The sequence below is a fragment of the Vavraia culicis genome (genome assembly GCF_000192795.1).
Source record: "Vavraia culicis subsp. floridensis unplaced genomic scaffold supercont1.9, whole genome shotgun sequence".
NCBI classification, from domain to species: domain Eukaryota; kingdom Fungi; phylum Microsporidia; family Pleistophoridae; genus Vavraia; species Vavraia culicis.
This window is the reverse complement of record NW_007360612.1, coordinates 101,160-125,437: the sequence shown is the minus strand read 5'-3', so window position 1 is coordinate 125,437 and position 24,278 is coordinate 101,160. Positions and strand designations below refer to the sequence as shown.

At 38.4% G+C, this 24,278-nt stretch overlaps 8 protein-coding genes and 1 non-coding gene across 9 annotated transcripts; 7 read left to right on the top strand and 2 right to left on the bottom strand.

Annotated features, from left to right (window-relative positions):
- VCUG_00757 (uncharacterized protein) lies at positions 1 to 1,764 on the top strand (the record flags this gene model as incomplete). The annotated part of the gene is made up of 1 exon (XM_008075587.1): positions 1 to 1,764. A coding segment is annotated over one exon (1,764 nt), but the record flags the coding sequence as incomplete, so codon positions are not given.
- A 1,708-nt stretch (positions 1,765 to 3,472) lies between these two features.
- Positions 3,473 to 3,751, top strand: VCUG_00756 (uncharacterized protein; the record flags this gene model as incomplete). Its single annotated transcript, XM_008075586.1, has 1 exon — positions 3,473 to 3,751. A coding segment is annotated over one exon (279 nt), but the record flags the coding sequence as incomplete, so codon positions are not given.
- A 379-nt stretch (positions 3,752 to 4,130) lies between these two features.
- On the top strand, positions 4,131 to 4,475 carry VCUG_00755 (uncharacterized protein; the record flags this gene model as incomplete). The annotated part of the gene is made up of 1 exon (XM_008075585.1): positions 4,131 to 4,475. One exon carries the CDS (start codon positions 4,131 to 4,133, stop codon positions 4,473 to 4,475), a length of 345 nt encoding a protein of 114 aa, XP_008073776.1.
- Positions 4,476 to 9,968: 5,493 nt separating this feature from the next.
- Positions 9,969 to 10,984, top strand: VCUG_00754 (uncharacterized protein; the record flags this gene model as incomplete). The annotated part of the gene is made up of 1 exon (XM_008075584.1): positions 9,969 to 10,984. One exon carries the CDS (start codon positions 9,969 to 9,971, stop codon positions 10,926 to 10,928), a length of 960 nt encoding a protein of 319 aa, XP_008073775.1. The 3' UTR covers positions 10,929 to 10,984.
- Positions 10,985 to 11,698: 714 nt separating this feature from the next.
- On the bottom strand, positions 11,699 to 11,781 carry VCUG_02798. The gene has a single exon. It is a non-coding gene; the product is annotated as a tRNA-Ser (tRNA).
- A 1,192-nt stretch (positions 11,782 to 12,973) lies between these two features.
- Positions 12,974 to 14,318, top strand: VCUG_00753 (tubulin beta chain; the record flags this gene model as incomplete). Its single annotated transcript, XM_008075583.1, has 1 exon — positions 12,974 to 14,318. One exon carries the CDS (start codon positions 12,974 to 12,976, stop codon positions 14,294 to 14,296), a length of 1,323 nt encoding a protein of 440 aa, XP_008073774.1. The 3' UTR covers positions 14,297 to 14,318.
- Positions 14,319 to 14,796: 478 nt separating this feature from the next.
- Positions 14,797 to 18,881, bottom strand: VCUG_00752 (HAD ATPase, P-type, family IC). Its single transcript, XM_008075538.1, has one exon. It carries the CDS (start codon positions 18,819 to 18,821, stop codon positions 14,994 to 14,996), a length of 3,828 nt encoding a protein of 1,275 aa, XP_008073729.1. The 5' UTR covers positions 18,822 to 18,881; the 3' UTR covers positions 14,797 to 14,993.
- Positions 18,882 to 20,586: 1,705 nt separating this feature from the next.
- On the top strand, positions 20,587 to 21,330 carry VCUG_00751 (uncharacterized protein). Its single transcript, XM_008075582.1, has one exon. The coding sequence runs from the start codon at positions 20,686 to 20,688 to the stop codon at positions 21,130 to 21,132; it is 447 nt and encodes a 148-aa protein (XP_008073773.1). The 5' UTR covers positions 20,587 to 20,685; the 3' UTR covers positions 21,133 to 21,330.
- A 1,139-nt stretch (positions 21,331 to 22,469) lies between these two features.
- VCUG_00750 (uncharacterized protein) lies at positions 22,470 to 24,055 on the top strand (the record flags this gene model as incomplete). Its single annotated transcript, XM_008075581.1, has 1 exon — positions 22,470 to 24,055. The coding sequence occupies one exon, from the start codon at positions 22,470 to 22,472 to the stop codon at positions 23,448 to 23,450; it is 981 nt and encodes a 326-aa protein (XP_008073772.1). The 3' UTR covers positions 23,451 to 24,055.
- Positions 24,056 to 24,278: the final 223 nt, after the last annotated feature.

Below are 24,278 nucleotides of genomic sequence, written 5' to 3'. Positions count from 1 at the left end.
CTTCCAAAGGCAATACAATTTGTCTACGAAGCAGAGAAGTTCTGCTTGTATTTTTCTGCTCAACAGAAAGATAATGCAGAGCCAATGGGGGGATTGAAGCTTTTTATTGACAAGAAGAAGATTAAGATGATGAAAGGTGTTTTTAAAGAACTCGACCGTGTATATTTGACAGTTATTGTTCGTAGTTCCTCAAAAAATTTGTATGATGTCGATCTTGGTGATACAATGCAGAAATTTGATTTCATTACCGATTTATATATTCTGAACTTGACGCATCTACATGCACATCGGAACGGTGAATCTTGTAAAACAGTGCAAGACTTCATTAGTCTCAAAAAGGTTCGTAAATTACGAACACTTAAAGTGAAGCATATGTGTGTAACTGATAAGTTCTTAGAGAAGGTGGGTAACAGGACATTAGAAAGTCTAAATTTTACTGGATGTGTTTTTCTCACTTTCAGGGATACTGTGCAACAACGTAAAGAGATTGAGGTGACTTTTGCAAAGTCATATAAGACCATCTGCTTCAATAAATGCAAGAGGTGTGTGGAATACCGGTCATCGTATGCTTCAGGTCGAAAGTACTCTATGGCGATCAAAATCAATCTAAATAAGTGCATAAAACTACGCAAGCTGATGGTAAACATGGGTGATTATGCGAGAGTTATACTCAGTGACCAAATAGTAGATGGTTTACGGCATTTATCATTAGGTAAGAATTATTTTGAACTGCCGCTTTCGTCTTCTCAGTGTTATAGTGCTAGACTAGAGTATTTGGTAATTGATACAGAAAATTTAGAGCTCGCTGTCAAGTTTTTAGGAAAAATTAACCGAAGCAAACTTAAGCATTTAGTATTTATTTGTTATATTAGGGGAAGTACGCAGAATGTTTGTGATGTTTCCGATTTATTTATCCTAGACTTTGCCGCTCTTGAAGTTTTAGAAATTGATGCTGTCGGTGGTAATTTGAGGTTGAAGGATAAAAGCACAATTGAAGTAAAAATGAAAAAGTTGGAAACGCTAAGAATAAATTGCTTGTGTGCGGATAAAGTGTTCATGCAAATGATAACTGAGCTGGAAACGTTGAAACATTTTGAAATGCTTGTTGAGAATCGGTATTTTGGTCATAAAATTTTACGGAGACGACTAAGCAACTTGAAAGGTCAAATAGAAAAACTCTTCGTTAGTTCAAAGCTGACCATTAGTGAATTGGTAAGGTTAATAGAACCTTTGAACAAGCTGAAAGAATTTTACGTGGACAGTAGATTCATTAAGTCATCATTTTATAGCCTTGTCAATCAAAATGATGATAAATGCCAACCTGCAAAAGTTGACGCCAACGAACAGAATTTAGTGGTGAGTAAGAATGTAGTGCATGTAAAATTCCACACTCTTCATATTAGCATATATTCAGCTTATGAAGAACTAATCAAACTTATTTTATGTCAATATTTTAAAGCTTTCGCAGGTATTAAGAAACTGGTGATATTTGAAGCACCAATAGATTTTTGTACAAAATTAAAAACAATTCATAAGTTATCAGAACTTTCGCCAGATCTGCTAAATAACTTGATCAAAAATATTTTTGAGACGTTCAAACAGCTTGATGTACTTGTGTTCTGTTATAAAAGTTCCTACATATCTAGAGAAGAGGCTCATATTCTTTATAAGCTTTTTTCTGAGAAGTGTAGATTGGTCAAGGAGAGATGCGAGTGGTCAGATAATTGCAATGAGGAACAAACCATTTTCGAGCTTCATAAGTAAAAGTTAAGTTATTTTTCGATATTCTTGTGCTGATCATTTCTCTTTTATGATTGTAATGATCTCAGGTCTCATTGTTCATGGTATTCAAGCAATCTATAACATATTGATGAGATGTATCAATAGCATGAAAGATGCTATCAATCTAAACACAATGGATTGTGTCTCCTGCACATGATCAACGCCATTGCTGCAGAAAATTTGTTGATATGAACAATTAAGATCTTTGTTGATTCGTAAAGCGATTTAAAACCGCTTGTGTTGAGATAACTGCTCTGTCATGTTTGACAGTAATGAAGCATTCACCAAAAATAAAAGCTGGTATGATGTTGTGATCTATTCGAACATACTACGGATAACATGTCATTCAAGAAAGCAATTCGTACCGTATGTTGTGAGATAGTCTAGCTGTCATGCACCGATAAAACGTGACAAGCAATTTTAGACATGTTAATTTTATCAATTCACCTTTATTGTTCTAGAAAATTGTTGCTGTTAATCGGGCAACTGATGTTCTACATTAATAAATGCATGTTAGCACATTCATGTTTGTCTATTGCCTGACAGATATTGACATGAGAAAATGGTCGTTCTGTGAAAGTATGAGAGAGAAACAATATGGCATCTCTTCTGAGAATAATAATAATAGGTTGAGTATTGAGCACGCTTCTTTGCTGGGTGTTAAATTACCACGGATCACATTTATCTGCAGATCCCGAGAAAAAAAGTTCCTCAGAGTGCTCTTGAGAAATAGTGTCGCGTAAGTCGTAGCTTACATTAGGATCAGAATCGCGATTTCAGTACATATTTATGTTAAAATGAAGGTGTTGAGTGAGATAGCACACTATTTCAGTTATGAACCAAGGGCTAGTGACCACGATCGTCTCAGCAGACCAGAAAAGTGTGTTTGTTCAGATGAGCCAAATACTTAGTCAAAAAGCATTAAATCTTAGGGACAGCATCATCTTCATAGGTGAGTGTGGTGACAAGTCTCATCACGATGATGAGTCATCAGATGATCGTCTTGCCGGTGGCGATGAATCTGATGAGAGTACTGATAGCAACGGCTATCACGTACAAAGTGAAACAGCCGAGCACTATGCTGGTGAGCTCAACCATATTTGTGCAAATTGTACGGCAGTGCACTTTAAAGACGAGGCACACCGTAGACGTGCGTACAAGAGCTGCTGTCACTTCGGCAAGCTGGCCCACACACCACGAGATAGCTATCCAGAGTATCTCAGATCGCTGTTCACCGATACAGCAAGCAGCGATCATAAAAACTTCAAGGCAAACATACGATCGTACAACAGTGCCCTGTTGTTTGCGTCAATGGGTGCAAATGTGGAGCAATTCACACGAGGGGTGTACTTCTTCAAGGTGCATGGTCAGGTCTATCATAACACATACAACATAAACCCGCTTGAAAACACTAACAGGAGATACTCGCAGTTATATGTGATTGATACAAACGATGCCACAGATCTGAGATCGAGAAACTCTGCAAATGAGAAGTGTAATAGAGCAATACTACACAATCTTGACAGGACAATAAGAGAAGTCAATCCATATGCAAAATCTTGCTGAGGTTGAGAGAAGTGCAGTGCGTGAAGGAAACATGTTGATGGTAAATGTGATGTCTAACGAGAACATTCATCGCGACATTAACAGGTACAATGTTCCCGCAACGGGCGAGATTACGATGATATTCAACGACAAAAACGGCGAGCATTCACTCAAGAGAAGACAGTTTTCGGTTCTTCTTTCGTTTGCGATGACAATCCACAAGTCACAGGGCCAGTCATTTGACAAGGTAGGTGTTTATCTGCACAGCCCAGTCTTTGTGCATGGACAGTTGTATGTAGCTCTGTCGAGAATGCGCTATGCAAACGGTCTAAGGGTGTATGTTGCTGACAATGGAGACCAAGGAAAGCGTGAGAATGGTAAAGTATACACAAGAAATGTTGTGTATAATGAGCTATTGGAATGAATGGAAGTAAATATACTGATCTTGATCATATCAGTAAAATTCTTTTTACAATAAGAACAAACAAAAGACTTTTTACTACAACTTCGTTCTTATCTACCTAGATACTATTTATACACCTGTCCCACAAAAACCGAATTATGTAGCTTATGTTCAACAATAATTACAAATATGGTAGTTATCGAAAAATTTTTATAACAATAAGTATATTTATTTATCACCAGTAAACACCACAAATCGTTAAAATACACTTTATTGTTTGATGAAATCCTCATATTTACCATTATTAAGCAGATTATAGTTAATAATTCGAATTAGGGACATGTATAACTGAATAAATTAAAGGCTGCCTGATTTAAATATTTATACCGTTGAAAATAAAATGCCTATGGCATGGTTTATAGGTGAAGAAGGTTTGCGAGATAATTTCAATGGACCGTTATCTGATTATGATATATCAGTTGCTTGGGTAAGCTTCATCACTGGTAGGGATGAAAATGATGTAAGACACGGAGATTTAAAAGAGATCTCATTTATTCTATTAACACGGTTAGGCATGTTTGTTATTGTTATAGTAATTCTTCTATGTTGTCTTTATAGTTTTTTTGGTACTAAATCAAAACGAGAAGAAAAAGAGACAGTATATGAAGAGAGTAATGATGACGATTATAATGATACGGTAAAATCTTACTATCTGGATGAGCCAGTGGATGATACAAAACTATAGATTGATCTATAGTTAATAATGCTACTTGACCATCGATGATTCAATTTAAACAATTTAGTACTACTTTTTAAATGTAGTGTATACTGTAACGTTTTTTAAAAAATACGAGTGTTTTATTTAACAAGCTTACAATCACGATATGGAGGTTTACCAATAATTCAGTAAAAATACATTAAATATACGCAACGCTTTGGTTCATTCCATCGCCAATAACTTTGATATCTGGCTAATGTAATCTGAACGTCACTTATGATGACAAGCTGCAATAAAGGTTATCATGTCATAAAAGCGAAAATTATAGTTAAAAAAACTTTTATTTACTTTTGCTTCACCTCAGCACTAAAGATTAGTCTGGTTCCGTCCTTTTACTTCTCAAGGTTGATCCGATAGCAATTCCGAGTGTTTCGATAATGGACAATCAATATGTCCCGTATTGTATCAATTCATTTAATCACTATTCAGCGGTTGTGAATATAGATATTGAGCACATCGCATCGGCCCCTGAAAGCTGAAATATGTTAGGACGAGGCTTATTCTGCATCACGAGATGGCAGATAAGACTAAGGCGATAGATATTATGCTAATCTGGTGATATAAAAGAATGAATAGAGCTTCTTTGTCTGCTTGTCGAGGCGGTATTAATTGAGTATGGAATAAGACAACATGCGAATGGTGGATGATGTCCCTAAACATCAATAAATGCTAAATAATGATATTTGGTCCAGAAAAGCACATGATATATGCTTTTTGATAGGCTCTTCCGATGCAGATAGTTAAACGCATCTCAACTTAGCGTTTGATGGATCTTAACGCGCATGTAGTAGTATGGGACAGTAGGGAGAGGGCAGTCCATGCATATTATGGATTTAGGCCTTTCTTCACACAGAAGTTCGTGTTGCCATCCATCAAGATGCTTTCGGTCAAGTCTGTTTTATTTCCTGTCGCAACATACAGATACAAATTGTGTATTTCCATTGCAAGTACCTTGAAGAAGAGTCCCTCGAGGTTCTCCTAAGAAGGGATGTCACACAGGTTGCAGATTGAGCGTCAAGGTCACTGCTACAATTGGACATATCTTTCTGTTATGATGAAAGTGCATACGAAGATGTTATGCGAGATAACACACTGATCACCTCGATGAACCAAAAATAAGTGGCCACGACCGGTTTCAGCAAACCAGAAGAGCATGTCATTGTGATGTTGTTATATGGGAAGGTAAATAAACAATGTTTGTAATAAAATCGGATAAATTGCAGCAATTTACAACAAGTTTTGATATTTGGGTTATATATTAAATGCTTTACAGTACATTTCGAATGACGGCGAGCAAAAGAAATTATTACAGTATAGCATTAGCCATTATGGTTAAAAAATTAGTGAAGGTTGCGTTGATAGTAAGTGAAGCTTACAATGAGGTGTGAATGTACTTATATTGTTTATTGTATTGATAAATGTTTTTTTTTTCTGAGGTGGACTATTTCCACTTTAATTACCTTAAGGATGTTTTGGTGATGGCTAGAGGCACATTCTATGTGCATTTTTATAAATGTAAAAATCACAACTACATCTTTTCGGATCTAGTACATTTCATCTTAGGCCTTTTTTCCATAATGCCCGCTCTCCATTTCTTTTCTTTTGGTACTAGCTTCTGTGTCTCCGCCTTAAATGTTCAGTTAAACCGACATTTCACTGTAATTTATCTGAAGAATAATTGGAGAGACAAATGCGCTATCCTAGTAAACTAAAAAGTATCTCTGTCTAATTATTGTTGCTGTTGGTTGGATGATAAGTAAATAAATTATACTAAAAAAATTATTGTTGTCACTAAAAATGTTTATTTATTGTCTGAGCATACACTCAATTAGAATGTATACATTTAAATTGCTATAAAACTAACTAACTTACTAACTAACATACAAATACTTAGAACCATATTTATATGATGCGCAATATTTTCCAACTTGGTAAATATTTCATAGAGCCCTTTTCATCTCATCTATAGATTTGTTGATCTGTCCACTGTGTTCATTGCTGGAAGATAGTTTACCTACTTTTGATACAGAGCAGTAATGTTTTAACATTATTAATCTGAATTATTACTGCAAAGCAACAAATTATAATCAATTTAACACGTAATATTTTAAATCATATTTTTACTAGGTAAAAAAGAAAGGCAGTATTTCTTTTATTACTGCGATTTTTCAGATGTTTAAATCAAAAATCCTCCATTTTTTCGAATGTTGATATGATTAAGTACTTTACAGATTTAAAGATAAAAATTTATGTGTTACCTTAATATCACGAGAAATGACATATAAAGTGAAGAAATAAGAAACTGCGCACTTGTATGTTATCATTACAGTTCATAATAAATATTTGTGGCAAATACAAAATATATTGTGTGGATTGTCCTAAGCCATTTTACTGATGTTAAGTTGTAACAACTTAATATATCACAGAAATACACACAGTTCTTCAACAAAATCGTTACAAATTCCATAATTGTGAGAAGCTCAATTTGCGCTATCTCTTTCATCATCAATAATTTCTTGCATATCTTTTTTATATATTTTTCTCGCTTGTTTTCAACAAATGTGGTGTATTTCATCACCTATATCACATTGCTTTATCTTCGTTATTCTACGTTCGTTCATCGCTTCTCATTTTTGGACAAGAAAAATCGTAATAAATACTAATTTCACTCAAGATTTGCTTATTCTCGTTGGTAATGACTAAAAACAGTCGGTAAGAATACCTTAGATTCACTACGTGATCAGTGCAGTGATGAATAATTATAGCATAGACCGAGACATTTTCTGTTTACTGTATTTAACGAGCACAGAACCAGCCACTAGAACGTTACTATGTACCCTGTCGCAATTTCGCCGCTCAACCAAAATATTATTATTGCAACATATTCATCATAACTTACGTACTATTATGCTCGATATCTCTTCTGCTCAGTCATGATCATCTATCACATCTCAATCTTGTGATTTTATGCTTTGACTAGCTGCGCTATCCCGTTTTTCAAAAACGGGTGTATGAATGGATAGTATACTAAAATAGAGCTTTTGAATGTGACTAAAACATCAGGTCATTCCTTTCTACCAACTGTTTTGTAGTTAAAAATCAATTGTACAAAATCTGCTATAAAATTGTTTGGCTTCGCATATTTATATGATATTTGTTCAAAATTGAGAGTATAAAGTTGTTATGCAGTTTATTATTTCCGAGACGCATCGAGCTATCATTTGCAGACAACATTAAAATTACATGATCACTGAACGAAATTGACTTGATTCCAATAAAAATCTTTAAGGGTGAATATAGGGACTGATGATTATCCAAAAACAGAATCTTGCAGAGTGTTATAAATTTCTACAACGCACAAATAGATTTACGATGTGCCCGAGCATGAAGTTGACTAAGTAAATGTAATGTTTATATATTGAACATACTTTTACTTATAATCACGTTATTTCCTGATGCCTACACCCATGTACTGCTGTTTATGCTCTTTCAGTCCATAATAGATGAGCCACAACACACTATGTTTACATAAACCGTGAAATCAAAATAACTTACAAGTTATAACAGATCGGTGCTGCATTTGTGTGGTATCTCGATAACATTTATAATCCTTGAAGAAAATTGGTAAAGAAAATAATAATGCTAAGGACAATGGCAAAATAAAACACTAGACTCTCTTTATATAGACTTGTGTATGCCAACCGATGGAATATACAAATTAAAATTGATGATTGACTTGTGTTAAGAGTGGCATAGCACCAATCGAAGAAATGACGGTGGGAAAAGCACTCACACTAATTCTCCTCCGTAAAAAATATTGATTATAATGACTAGCATCATAATAAACAATCTAATCTGAGGAGAAAATGTCTTTTATTGCAGGTATTCTTACAATATTTTATGGTGGCTGGTTACCATTCATTTACATACCATGTTCGAAGGTTTATTAAATTTTCTGTAGCAGAAATACTTATGAAAGATGTTCACTAATACTGTCACATAGTTTCTGTTGCTTAAAATTAAATGACACAAAAATAATGAGCACCAAAGATCTTTCCTTCTGGAACACGAGTGCAGAAGAAATACGGCCGCTTATCCTTTTATTCGCTTCTTTAAGCGGTAACAATCATAAAACACATGACATGTTGGGCAGGCGCATGGAAAAGCATTGGTCTTATATTAAATAAATTCGAGCAAAAAACCTGACAATAAGTTACTTTTGATCGTGTGTTAATGGAATATACAACACTTGCAATAGTAAACATGTAGAATGATCTATAAATTTTTACTTACATAACAACCTTTCTTTTCCTTGGTGTATTCCTATTCAGTCACAATTCATATTTTCTGCTAAGGATCATTTTTACCGTCATATCACACATTTTCTCTGAAATGATCAATCAGAAACATACACGGATGGTAAAAATGATCAAAGGCGAACAAAAATAAAATTTTCGTCCACAAATAGATGTATGTGTTACAAACCAATAAAATGGAGGGTTCCTACTTAACTGTTATGTGCTGTCCTGATTAACGAATATCAAAGAATGCAGTGGAGCAGATATAATGTAAAACCACGTAATTCCTAACAAGTCCGAGTCGGAATTAGGTAATCTCGATTGGAATGATATTTTCCCAAATGAAATTTGCTACGCGACAAAGAGTAATCAGACCACGAATACAGCCATATATTGTAGCCAACAATAACCATCTATTACATTATGGGAAATGTTTGTGAATTGTGTACCACATGCAACGCAATCTTTTTAGGATCTTTAAGAGGAACATATCAAATCTGGTTACAATACGAATTACATAACATTACTTGATGTGTTAAAACTGTTTGCTTTTTTTCTCAAAGCCACTTAAATGTGCAGAATTTCCCAAGATAACAAATATAGTTATTTTTCATGTATGCGTTCTCTACTCATTTAATTGTGCTCATAAAATATTATTTTTGTACAATACTCAAATTTGTTACATCATATACTCCAAAAATTTAATTCAGTTAATTATTGGTTCATTTACCTTTTTCAAATAAATTAATAAACCCGTTTTTTGAGCTTTTTGTGATAAATATATCCTGAACAATCCTGTGCCTCCGCTCTATCACTATTTCCCGTTTTGATCACCTTCGTGAATATAAGGCGGTAACTAATGGCGGGATCGACAACACCTCTTTGACGCACTGATTAAAAATGATTCTTTCTTTAAAAAGGAGAACTATTCACCAATCACTATCTATTTTATTTTTTCATCAGATCACTTATCAGTTTGTGCCCCTTTATACAAAAAAGGAGTACAAAACGCTACAGTACCACAAAATTACATCACTGAACAGATTATACACCAGCACCATCAGAAATAACCTTCCAATTCGATATTCTGCAAAATTTTCAACCAATTGAGTAACTCGTTGATAAGAATTTTAATATATAAAACACAAAAATTGGCACCCTCATGTTGAAAATAACCATGAGCTCACCTCGAGGAGAAATTCTTTTCGAAACAGAGATGACGGCCAATGAGACAGTGGAGGACATAAAAAACTACATTGTAGAGAAAATGGTTGATAATGAGGCAGCCATCAAGATATACAGGCTGGACGGGTCGAGGAGGGAGCACAGCGTATCTGAGATTAAGGACAGGCTTGTGATATTGTACAATGGAAAGAAGATATCCGACAGAATACCGATCAGTATTCTGAACACGACTGGTAGTGTATTTCTCCAGTTCGATGTGCGTAAGTGCGAAGAGCGGAGCGGCAGCTACATAATCGAGCACAGCAAGATAGAGGATACGATCGATGAGAAGGAGTGCCAGAAGGGCGCGGATGCCAGTGTTCAATATTTGAGTGAGTCGAATGGTACTGAGCAAAAGCAACCGGTAGAGATCGGCACCGAGGATAGAAAAGCAAAAGATGTTCATATAGAGTCTAACACCCACGAGAGCATCGTGTTTGAAGACACACCCCTGTCCAACTCGTCTTTGAACAACGAGGAGGACGACATAGAAATGCAGCAGATAGAGCGCAATGTTAGCGTAAGAAATCTTCTGACAGGGAAGGTTATGGCTGTTGATCCAAGAAAGGTTGTGAGACGAGACGGCCGTCTGTATTATTTATCGCCACAGTCAGAGCCTGCACCCCAGGACACAATCTTAAAAAGATTCGAGTGGGTGTTTTTGTTTATAACGCCCGAGACCATCATCAAGGCATCGATGATCATCGCACTCTTTTACAGCGGTAATTCGCCGATGGCATGTGTTTTGCTCATGATATTTGTGCTTACGTTTCTTAGTAGTCAGAGCATTTTCAATCTATCGTTTACAAACACAAATATGTATGAAAAGATCGGCAAATTAGCGTATTCGTTTGTTGCGAGCATGTTTTTGTTATCGTTTGAATCATCGGCGTACTAAAAGGTGATGACACGGTTATTTTTATATTTGTTGAGCCGTGTATAATTAAAGTGTATTATAAAAATGGTGTTTGACAATGTTCCTGGTGTTTTACGTCAGTGTTTTGAGCTGCTCATTGTGACATCGTATTAAAATGGCTTCATTTTGCCGGGTTCGGGTGCGATTTTGTGTTTTGAAGCAAATCTTTTGGTCAACCGTTCTGCTAATTTGTTCCGGGTGCCGAAGAGTAAACACGTACGATCAAGGATATTTCTTTTCCGTGAAAAGATGAGAATGCATTTGCAACACGAAAAAACTCAGTATGTGTGCGAGTAGTCTTACTTGTGCTGGCATAGCCGTTCCGTGTTGATCTTTAGTCCTTTAAAATGGTATTCAATGCCTTATCTCTGTATCATGTGTTTTGATGATTTATTACTTAGCAGTTTTGACATTTTTATAGCTATTAACTAAATCCTACGCGGAATACGCCGTGATAATTTCCGTCTCGTGTAGCGAAAGCATAAAAATTGATATTTGATCCTATGTTTGTGAACAGAACCGTGAGGATATCATAGAATGTTAAGGAACTATTGTACATGCAAGTTGTGATGTGTGTTATCGTATGCAGACTTACTTCTCATCCTGTCAGAATATATTTCTGCTTAATAAAATTTTGATTACCATAACTGGAAATGAGGCGGTAGCCTTTCGTAACTCTGTATTTATTGATTTGTATTCTGTGGTTGTGGAGTAATTGATCGATAATACATTTTTGATACGAACAAAAGGCACGTCGGCTGCAGGATTTGAACCTGCGCGGGAACGAGCCCACTAGATTTCTAATCTAGCGCCTTAACCACTCGGCCAAACCGACCTATCGTGTGAAGAAAATATAATATATTAATTATTCATATCATAGCACTGGTATGCTTCTTTTTACAGGAATGAGCGATCCTTTCTCTGCTACTAATAATGCATTATTATGGTTTTGTTCACTAAAAATTGTTTATTTGTTACCTTACAGACCGCAGTTCTACGTACATTTTGTCATCTGTGGTGAAAAATAGAGAACGTTATCATAATTGCTACATTATCGTACAATTCTGCACCTCATATACAATGTAATATCAGTAATTGTTGTTTAGGTGTGTTACACCTGTATATTTACGTAATGAACATTTTATCTTTGTGATAATTATCACTCTACTCCTGTGTTGCTAATCATCATACCACGAAAGCGTGATCTACTTATATTGTGTACTGGATACCTAATTTACCTCTTTGCTGCCTTTCTATTTGATAACATAGTGCTGTTTCGGTTCATCTCCCCTTTATCACACGCAGATGAACGATTCGTGGTACCACTGCTTTTTTGAATTACTCCCTCTCATTGATGTGCTATCACGATGAAGCTGTCAAAAAAGAAAAACACGCAAATACAACATGAGTTAATACTGGTGATGTGCTATGAACGATGAATTCCTTCACTTTGCATCCCAACCACCGTTTATTATATCTAGCCATCTGCAGAAACTCATTTGTGGCTAGCATCATTTCAAATACACAATAACAGCGTAAATGCGATTAAAAACGCTGCATTCACAGCACAATTTAGTGCAGTACCCGGTAGGTATCACTTTATAATTTCTCAATTGCACAAATTATTCTTTGCTGCAACAATCAGGTGCTGAACACCCGTTATATCCTGCCGATAATTCGTTCACAGCATATGTTAAATTTTATTTTCTCGTCTCTTTTATGAAAAACATCCCCTGCAGTAGAATTGGCACGTACAGCTTTTCTATTTCTGCGTTATCTTCATACACAGCCATCCTATCCATGTGCTGAGATCATAGTATAATAAGTGGGCCATGGCTTCCCATAAACATAGTTCAGGTCAAAACCTGTCATTGCTGGATACATATGCAATAACACTCCCTCAATGCATTGCTGTGCCTTTTGCCATTGCACTTCGTACCACATCCCAAACTCCTTCTCAATCCCACTGCCTGTCATTTTGTGAGTGTGTTTGTCGGTCATAAAAATTTTCAAAATTTTTACCCTCAATGAGAGAAATAATTCATCTTCAGTCCGGCCAGTGTGGCAACCAAATCGGCACAAAATTCTGGGAAGTGATCAGCGAAGAACATGGCATCAATAATTTGGGCCAGTACACCGGCACAAGAGACAACCAGCTCGACCGCATATCCGTGTACTACAACGAGTCGAGCACTAAGCAGTATGTACCGCGTGCTGTGCTGGTAGACCTTGAACCAGGTACCATGGATACGTTGCGTTCTGGCCCGTTGGGCTCCCTTTTCAGGCCTGACAATTACGTGTTTGGACAGAGTGGGGCAGGTAACAACTGGGCAAAGGGCCATTACACAGAAGGAGCGGAGCTGATTGAGAATGTGATGGACTGCGTGCGACGCGAGGCCGAGAAGTCGAATTGCTTGCAAGGATTTCAGATTACACATTCACTTGGTGGTGGTACAGGTGCTGGTATGGGCACATTGCTTGTATCAAAGATACGTGAGGAATTTCCTGACAGAATGATGTGCACTTTTTCCGTGGTGCCGTCACCTAAGGTGAGCGACACGGTGGTTGAGCCATACAATGCCACGCTGAGCATCCACCAGCTTGTTGAGAATGCTGATGAAACGTTCTGCATCGATAACGAAGCGTTGTACAACATCTGTTTTAACATCCTCAAGCTTAAGAATCCGGGATATGCCGATCTTAACAGATTAGTATCGCTTGTGATGAGTGGTGTGACCACGTGTCTGCGCTTTCCAGGTCAGCTCAATGCTGATCTCAGAAAGCTGGCCGTCAATATGATACCATTTCCACGATTGCATTTCTTTATGATAGGCTTTGCACCGTTAATAGCTGAAGGGATGGCATCGTACCGATCGTATTCTGTGAGTGAGCTTACCCAACAGATGTTTGACTCCAAGAACATGATGGCAGCATCCGATCCGAAACACGGCCGGTACCTTACAGTAGCAGCCATTTTCCGCGGTAATATTTCTATGAAGGACGTTGACGAACAGTTACACACCATACAGAACCGTAACGCGTCCAACTTTGTAGAATGGATACCAAACAATGTCAAGACAGCCGTGTGTGACATACCGCCGTCCACGCTTGATATGTCTGCCACTTTTATTGGAAACACCACAGCCATACAGGAGCTTTTCAAGAGGATAGCCGAGCAGTTCCAGCTTATGTTCAGGCGAAAGGCGTTCTTGCATTGGTATACGCAGGAAGGAATGGATGAGATGGAGTTTACGGAAGCCGAGTCCAATATGAATGACCTGCTCAATGAATATCAGCAGTATACGTATGCAAGTATTGAGGAGGAGATTGTGAGCGAGCAGTTAGGTTAATTAAATAGCGGTTATGAACGTATTGATTGAGCAATGGTGAGGAGTTAAGATGGCTTATTGTATGGTAACTCTAAGGAGGGGCAAACCTGTTTTAATATTTATGTTGAGATTGATGGTTATGTTTAGTGTTGATATGAGAGATTCATAGTTCAAACAACATTGTAAGGTAAAAGTACCTGATCACTGCCTGTGTGGTGAAACACACCTCTGAACAACAGAAATGTTGTGTTCAGTATCGATATGAAGGATCATTTTCAATACAGGTAGCAATTTAAAAGAAGATGTAACTATATTTGATGTGATAACAGACCTTAATAGCAGCACAGCTACATTAATAGTAGAGTGATAGCTACATACCGTAAGAAACGGCAATATTTTGGTACTCCACACGGAACCACTAATTTTATTTAAATTGTGGACATGAGGGATGGCAAGCAAACAAATCTTCGTAAAGACTAGGTTTTTAATTTGGTACTAGTTTTTGAGCCCTTCCCTATTTTTTCACAAAATTATGTTTATTGATTACTTATTGCGGTCCGTTCACCTCATATAAACATAAAAGGCACGTCTTATCAGAATGGGCAGCACAAGTACTACCGATTACGAGCATGACCGGTCTTATCAACTGATCCTCTCTCCCAATCTTATAAAACATCAACCAATCCTAGCAATACAACTCAACTATCAATAACAATCTTTACTCATCATACTCGCTTACCGTGTCCTCCTTCCCCCAGAACACCATCAGCATCCTTTCCTTGAGAACGTACTCAAACAAAAAGCTGATCACGGTGTTAAAAAAAATACCTGCCACGAGAAGAACGCGTTCCTTGAGGGTGAGCACCTCAAAATCATACCATTTCACGAACGTGCCATTGAACAGCATTAGAACAAATACAGCGATCAGAACGAGGTACGAGAGCACGATCACCAACACGAACGGTTTCTTACGCATTTTACCCTCCCTGTGCGGCTGTCCATCCGTGAGTATAATTCCTTTATTGACGGCCTGTACGGCTGTCATAAAGAACACAAGGGTGGACATCGCTGTCTTGTACTCGTACTGGTTGGCAGTGCCGCTATGCCTGCCAAACGCGCAGCACAACAAAAACACGCTGTCAATCGCGAGGTGCATAACAAACGTGAACACGAAGCGCACGCTTAGTATTTCGCACCGCGGCATCTCCATGCTGAGCGTGTGCGAGCACTTAAACAAACCGATCGTGTACGCCACGGGTATAACAATGGCGATGTCGTAGTGCATCGTCTGCACTTCGCTCGCGAACACGAAAAACAGCATCATCACGATGAACGATATGAACTGGTTGAGCGATGTGAACAGCATAAACCGGAACGTACAAAACGATGTGACCAGTGCACACCTCCCCTCCCTAATGAGCACCTCCACGCTCGATATGTCCAGCACATCGCTCACAAACGCGCTATTCATCGTTGCTGCATTCTTGTTCAGTGCTAGACCTACCGTGCTGCTCTGCAACGCCCCTACATCGTTGGCACCATCTCCCACAAAAATGCATTCCATGCGGTTGCACAGCATTTTCTTCTGCTCGGGGTTCATCCGCGCGTAAACGATCGTCTTATCGAGTATTTGCTCATCCTCCAGCAGCTCCTCAAATTCTCGCCCTTCAATGGCAATCACGTACTCCACCTCGTTACTCTCCTTGAACAGCTTCCGCCGCAGTTTATCGAAATAGTAGCTGCCCTCCCCTATCACGCACCACTCCATTTCATTCTTTTCGATTTCGTTCTTTTCTTCCAACACGGGGAATATGATGGGTGTGTCCTGTTCTATCATTCCACATTCTTTTGCCACCGATATTGCTGTGAGGATGTTATCACCGGTTGCCATCAGGCAGGTGATATCTGCAAGTTTTAGGTTGTGTATTACGGGGATGGTTGCTGGTTTTAGTTTGTTGGCGAATATTATGAAACCAAGAAATGTAAGGCTCTGTTCGTTTTGCTGACCGTAATTCTGGTGCTTGTTCTGGTCACGATTAGCAATTTCATCGCGGTTGGTACTTTTACCAGGACTGTTTTTATCACGGCTACCGTCTTGATCGCGGTCACTCGTACCAGAACTGATACCCTGCTCGCGATGAACTGGACGAGACAGAGAATCGTCATCGTGGCCGTTACTTTCTTTCCTTATTTTACTACGATTGCCGCCGCAATCCTCATCGATACACCTGTACGCCATGGCAATCACACGGTAACCCTCTAACGCGTGCTCATTGCTCCTCTTATCGTACACCTCAGATTTATCTCTTAACAATCCGCCTATGCTCTCAGCAGACCCCTTCACAAAGACGTACCTTTTTCCCTCAAACTCAACAACAACACTCATACGTCTTCTCGTAGGATCAAACTCATTGATATGAAGCACCCTGCACCGATGCGGCACATCATCGTTCACTGTTACCGTGTTCTCGTGCATCGATGCTTTGCTGTACTTGAACATTTTCACGTCCAAAGGATCGCCAAGGCATTCGTTGTTTATTGTTACCACAGAGTGACACGTAGACATCCCTATGAGCATAAGAAAGCTGTTTTTCAACTTTTTTGGTGCTGTACCGCGTGGATGAGCGTTGCTGCTTGCATCGTTATTATCACCTCCTGCACTGTGCCCTTTGGCTATCGTTACCACGGTGCTCGTATTATCCGTATCAGTGCTCGATGCATCATTGCTATTTCTGAGGTTGCTTGCGCGTTTAAGATCGGTAACTGCGTCGTAATCACTACCATTATTGCCGTACGCGTTGTAGTAATTACCACTATGGTACTTATCATAAGCACTCCCCGCTACATCATCAATCTCTACATCTTCATCCTCATCACCGCGCTCTACATCAATCATGTGTACATCCAATCCATCCTCAGTCAACGTGCCTGTTTTATCAAACACGACCGTGCTTATCTCACTGATCGTATTAATCCGATTTATATCGTTGCACATGATACGCCTAAGCTTCAAACTCTTGACCGACAGGTTCATGCCGATCCATATCGCGGCTGGCAGGGCAGGCGTTATTATGGTGACTATCAGATCAATGGAATAATACAGCGAATTCTTTACGCTTATCTCATGGAACAGTGAGAATAGGAAGTATAGGATGCTGATTACTGTACCTATGCAGAACATGATGAGCAACAACTTTTTGGATTGATTGAAGAATTTAAGATTGGGCTTGGCGGGGAGCAGAATGTTTCGGATGAGAGTGCCTTTTGTGGTGTTGAATCCGGTGCTTATCACACGGCCTATTACGTGCTTGTGGTATGGACTGGGATGACCTCGGTCTGAGTGTGCCATCTTGCCGGCTATTCCCGTGGTATCTCGTGTTACGGCCGCATACTCCATATTTTCTTCTGTTTGTTTGTCTTTTCCCGTCTCATACTCCATTTCACCGTTAACATTCGATTCTTTGCTCACCATGTTTTCATCTGGTGCACTCCTTTCCTGCTTTTTTCTCTCATTCACCTCGTTACCATCCAATTCATGCTCATTCACTCCATTCCTATCCAATCCGGTCCTCTCCGCAGTGCCTTGCCGTACGCTCCTTCGTTTACCACTCCTGTCATCAAGTACATTAATCCGCACCATCTCATACTCGCTTGACGGACAGAACGGCTCGTTGTCCTCTCTACACTCCATCACTACGGTGCCTGCGCGCACAATACCGCCCTTCTTCTTGTACACCGGTATACTTTCACCTGTAAGAAAGCTTTCATCAACTATCACCTCTCCAGAAAGTATCTGTACATCCGCCTCTATCTCACCGGGTGCTATGGCCACAATATCATTTGGGAACAAATTCCTTGTGTTAAGCTCTCTGAACCGGTTATCCCTAAACACGCTCATACTCTTCTTTATCCTGGACAGTCGGTCTACGCTGTTCTTGTTTCTTATATCAACGATCACGTCGTTGATGATCGAATACAGGGCCATCACCAGGAGTATAACAGAATATGTCAGGTAATCTATCTGTGACCATATGAACACGCACACCAGGATGTAAAGAAACAAATTAGATGTGAAATGCCTAACAACTATCTGTGACACGGTGTACGTACGTGTAGCAAGCGTATTCTCTCCATACATAATATGGTTGCTGAGCGGTATGCTATAACGGCCGCTTGGCCGTACAAAGCACTCCTTGCCATAATCATAAACAAACCTCATAAAATTGGTGGTAAGCACCCGCACCGTATCATCATGTATGTAGCTCTTAAGCTCAGCATACACGCTGTTCTTGAACTTCCTAAATTTTTTCAAATTTATCACATCAACCTCAACAAACTCAAATCCTGTGTTGCTCTGTACAAGTACGTGTGTGCAACGGTCTAAAGAACTCCTGCAGGTTGTCCATTTTATCTTGAGCAGCGGAAACATGCGCATCGTGATGGGCACTATGCCTAGCGAAAGGATGCATGCCGTGTAGTATAAGTATATGAAGGGCATTACTAGTGTTCGGGCTTCTAGTATTAATGTTTCTTGTTGGTTGTGCATTTTTTTGTTATCTAAGCTTTGATTATTTTGTTTTTTGGTTTGGTATGGATTTTCTTGAAGGGCTCTGGGGAATTTATGGATGTGGTTGGAAAAGGGGCTTAAAAGGGTTGGAGGAGAAGATTAAAAAATTAACTTTAATAACATAATTAGTTTGGGATAGAAGTGTGCAGAAGTGTGTGAGATAAGTACGAATGTATAGAAATAATAGGATGAAAAGAATGAATATAAGTGTATGGAAATAATAGAATTATATCGAAAGATGAATAGATGTGGATACTGGGATGGGAAGAATTGAGAGTGAACGGATTGTAGGTTGAGGATAGAACGAAATAAAAAAAATGGCGTGGAATCAAACGTATCAAGAGCTCAATAAAGGAAATTAACGAATGAAATGATACAAGTGATGATATTATCTATATAATGATAATACCTACACAACATTGCGATCTAAAAACGACAAAAAATGTGAACTAGTACTTAGAAGAAAACGCAACATAAAGTAGGTTATCACCAATACAAAAGGTATATATCTATGATTATTATCTATTATTTCATTTACATATAAAAAAGTTTTATTGCTATCAGAAATGATCTATTTACTGTTGAAGTAACTAGTTTTACAAGTTAAGCTCATCTAACACGCTTGCGCACTACACAACAATTCCTATATTACGGTTTACTCTGTCGTTTTTGTGTGCTATACAGTAAAAATAAAGAGAAAGTAACAATTTGTTATATAAAATTGCTTCTGTGCCCTTTGCTACACTAAAATATGTTTTTTTGCCATCAGTTGTGCTGTTGTCAACGGTAAAACAGAATGTGTGCTTGTTAATGAGTCGTTAAATTATTCTTTCCCTAGAAATAATGTTTTACCGAACTTCCCTTATTTCGTTACCTGTCTTGCACTGTTCTTTGATTGATCCTTGATCCATTATCATGTAAGTTTAATGTATGAATAGATCAACACGTATTAAAAATGTATTCGTACCAAATACTACCATAAATACCCTTCAATATCCCATTTAAGAACAGGAACAGTAAATTTTAAGGATGGTATTTTCTAACGTTGAAGTGAGGATGCAATTGAAGCGATAATTGTAAAAAACAAGGAAGTACAATTTGGAATGGAATCCGTTCTTAGCCCGTTTCTGTAACAGAAGACTGCAAGAGTAAAAGTATTTAATCATCATCCCTTCATTCCAATCATATAAATAAATTATTTGTTTTAATCGATGAGCACCATCCGTAAAATAATTTAATTCATCCCTATCTGTGAATATGGGGGTCGTAGCTGTGTCATAAAACTGCGTTTAAAGAAAAAGGTGTGTTTAGTACGGAACAAAGTTTTGATCCTCTCTACGAAAAAAATGGCACTTAAGTATAATAGCAGACGAATGGATGGTGATACGTACATTCAGTGTAAGTAGTGGTGTATCTTTGCTATTTGAACGTTGTACGGTATCATACAAATAGAAATGGTTTTTAATTATATCTCTATTCATTATGTTATACTGCACATATTTACCTTATAAGCTATGAATCGGCAAGCTTGTTCCCATCGCTCACATACTTTTAAACCGATATTAAACAAAAATTAATGTTTCCAATCAAAGAGCCATCAAAACTAAAACAGACCAGCGATACAAAACGTGAAGAGTGCACTCAAACAGTGCTGTACTTCCTGTAACACACCGTATAAAACGTATATGCTTTGTTTTACTGTACGAGTGTGCTTGCGTATCAATCACACCTCTCAATTCATCATTTACCGTGTCAAGAAGGAATAATCACAATCCACAACAAATTATTAATTTATCCCTATACGTGTGTTTCACGCCACACTCCCCTTTCGCAGCCCTTTACCATGAATCCATTCACAACATCCCTGCTCTACACCTGCTCAATCGTCCTAATCATCACTGTTCACTTCGCACCACCGCGTATCGCACAAACAGCGGCAGAGCACGCACAAAAGCAGTTAAAGATACGGTTCAACGAGCTTTACGATGCTGGTGCAATGGAAGCACACACGCACTACTACCATAAGTTGAAGAAGGTGATACGGTACTCGCATTTTTTGCATGCACGTGATGTGCATGCTCTTTTCATTTTTTCGGAGATGAATGACATGCGGATAGATGCGATGTTGAGCAGTTTAGATTTTAGGAGTGGTGGTGGTTTTAGGTACTACCTACCACCTTTGTTCAATTTTGGTATTTGGTTTCCGCTTTTGTGTCCTGTGATCATTAACATGGTGGTGGTGCTTAAGACTTTCATCAGGAGATGCAGTACGAAGCAAAGATGTTTGTAATGGTATTATGAGAAGCAGCAGCGTTTTGCACAGGCATGGTGTGAAGAGTGCCGAGAGTAATAAAATTTAAATGCTTAACAACTATCAATTGGTGCACAGGAATGTTGAAATAATTTAATCATCATTCACTCATATAAATAAAAAGACAACTCGAAATATGATTGGTTAGTTCTGTGGAATAAATTATTTGACCCTTCGATAAAAATAAAAATATTTTGTTTCATATATTTGCACTGAATAAAGGGCCTAAAGTTGTCGTACAACTCATTCTTTCCGAAACGCCCTCAATTGTTATCTGCTAACAACATTAAAACACGATCACCGAATAGTAGCTAATTAATTAACTCCTACCATAAAATCTTAAACAATAGAAAAAACATAATACGACATATGAAAAGAAGAAAGTATCATTGAATGGAAAGAACAGTTTTTACCGTTCTATAAATGGAAATAGCACAGCTAGTACAAAATAAAATTATCAGTTCAGCAATACAACCAGTATAATCTGGTAATGTAAATGAAATGTTGCGATAAAATAGCATTTAACAGGTTTTTAGGTTTTGTACACCATAACTGTGGATGCTTCCTATCCTGTGTACTATCGATTCATAAGATAGGATCCATCCACAGTACGGTAATAATGTATTATCTTACGTACTATCAATTAATAGTTGCACTATGTTTTCACATTAATGTAAGCTTTGCTTTACAGGAGAGCAAACTGCACAGAGTGATTTACTGTACCTCTCCAAAATTACGTAAAACATTTGAAGAACGTAAAAAGGTTGACTGTAAGAATGTTAATGATTTTAGGTAAGGATCGTAAACGAAGAAACAATCTGCCAGGAAGAATTGTTTAGCTATCGATAGCACGAGGAGGTCATTTGTTAGCAACTATGCGCGCTAAATTTGCACGATTGATCATGGAACTGTATTAAATAGGCGAAGTGCCTTATCACAGACACGTACCTTGGCATATCGGTGCTACCATGTGCACGTGGTACCTCCATCAAACACTTGTTCTGGTGCACAGAACATGCCGTGCAATATAAAAGCTCCTTTTGGTGCAGAGAGGCTGTGCTTGATCGCTTCAATCGTATCATTACGAAAATACCACAGCTTATCAAAGAATATTCTTATCATATTTACAAATGTACCTACGTATATTTGGATAGTGTAGCTGTGCTAGAGGAAGATAAAGTACCTTTTTTACACCAATATAAATTTACCGTGGGTATCTGCTTGCCATACACTCTCTACACACCATTTCAGACACCACCACTCAATGGCAGCTATTAGTGCCCTATTTCCACTTTTACTCCTGCTGGCCCCCCTCAATGAAAGAACTGTTCGAGCGTAAACAAAACTTGCGGAGCAAAAACTCGCATCTATACCTGCAGGCACGCAAAGAAGTGCAAAACAATCTTGAACTGTACAAGAACGCCATGCTTGTGTACGAACAGATGAAGACCGGTGCGTACAACACCGACTGGGTATTTGAATTGCCCATTCAACGACTCAACAGCGTTATAAAGGTGCTTGAGGGGAGTGTGTGCACGTATTATGAGCGGGTGTTCTTTCCTATCGAGAAAATACGCTGCTTCCTGACGAAAGAGTACTCGGATGAGTGGAAGGATCCCTTCGATTGTGAGGGTGCTCTCAGGCTGTTGCACGTGTACACAGTGCTGAGAGACACGATCGCACGAAAGAAGGATGAATTTGGTACTAAAGACCGTTTATGTGCTGATACGCATCGCGTATGTGCAGAAATGGACTGTTTCGGTTCCTGCGATGATATTTTTCACGCAGAAGTAGATATGATCAACGATATGGTCAGTTTATTCTCAGGTGATGCCTTCATTTCCAAAAGTAGAGCCGATGTACAATCCTGGGACATTCCTGATGAGCTGAAAGTGCGCTATGCTGCACCTTTCCGATTAAAATTGAAAAAGACGCACTTCAAGCGGTTTAAACTGTGCCATAAACTCACATTTATTGAAGAATTTGTGCGTACGATGAAAAACGAGAGTACGACTGTTTATGAGACGTTGCTCAGTTTCAAGTTTAATGACCGGTTCAGATCGGTACAGTTCATAGAAAATGGCTGCGGGTCTGACGATGAAATGGCAGAGATCATAAGAAAAAGGATGCCGGTGATCGAGCGAGCGATATTTGAGCGTTTGGATGATGAGTATAAAAGCGTTCTGTTCTTAGGTTATGTAATGCATGCATGTCCTGGTCTGTTGAGCGCAGTTCATTTTGAACATTTGAAGGACAGCCGCTACTACTACTTTGTGAAGTGGATGGAGTATCAGTGATGGGAGAGCAGCTTGTCATACCTTTGCATTGTTATGATGGTGCGGTTGCAGTTGTCTGTTTGCAATCCATTCATCTGTCTATAGTGGCTTGGAATGCAAGCACACGTTCTCAAAACGTGTCAATCTCATGCTCTAATGGCCATTTCTGTGAGCATTGCACGATATCGTTAAAAATGAACACGCAGTTAAATGCATGCTGTGAAAGACGGGGCATCACTCACAAAGTCTCATTATTCATCAGCGTGCGGAATACAGGACGACAACCGTGTGGTACTTCTTCATGAGAGCAAAGGCTGATCAGCCAGATTAACTTTAATTCTGCAAGAATACGATTATCTCTTTAGACATTAACAACATAGGTTGGATGAATCGTACTCTTGCTGGACAAGTTACAATAACTGAACGATCCGTGTTAACTTATTGTGCGGTTCTGGTCAAAAAAACCGTTGTATTTGTAAATGAGGATCAAAGACTGAGGAGTGTGATTTGAATAAAAAATCGGTTTGATTGTTTCAACAAAGTTATTCGGGCTAAGAAAGCGCTGAACACACATGGGTGCTTAAACTTAGGTCTAACTGTGCAAATCCTGATGGTACTTACGCGAAGAGAAAATGATATTTGGTATTTTAATCAAATATTTAATAACGATAAAATAAAATTTAGTACTTTGTTGATGAACTACGTCTCCTTTATACGGCAGTATGGTATAATTAATACCACATTGCCAGGTATGGTGCAGTTAACAAGATACATATTTTATGAGAAAAGCGCACTAATCCGTTGCTTTGTACCACTTTTATAGTGATAAAAGGTAATTTTGCAACGGTA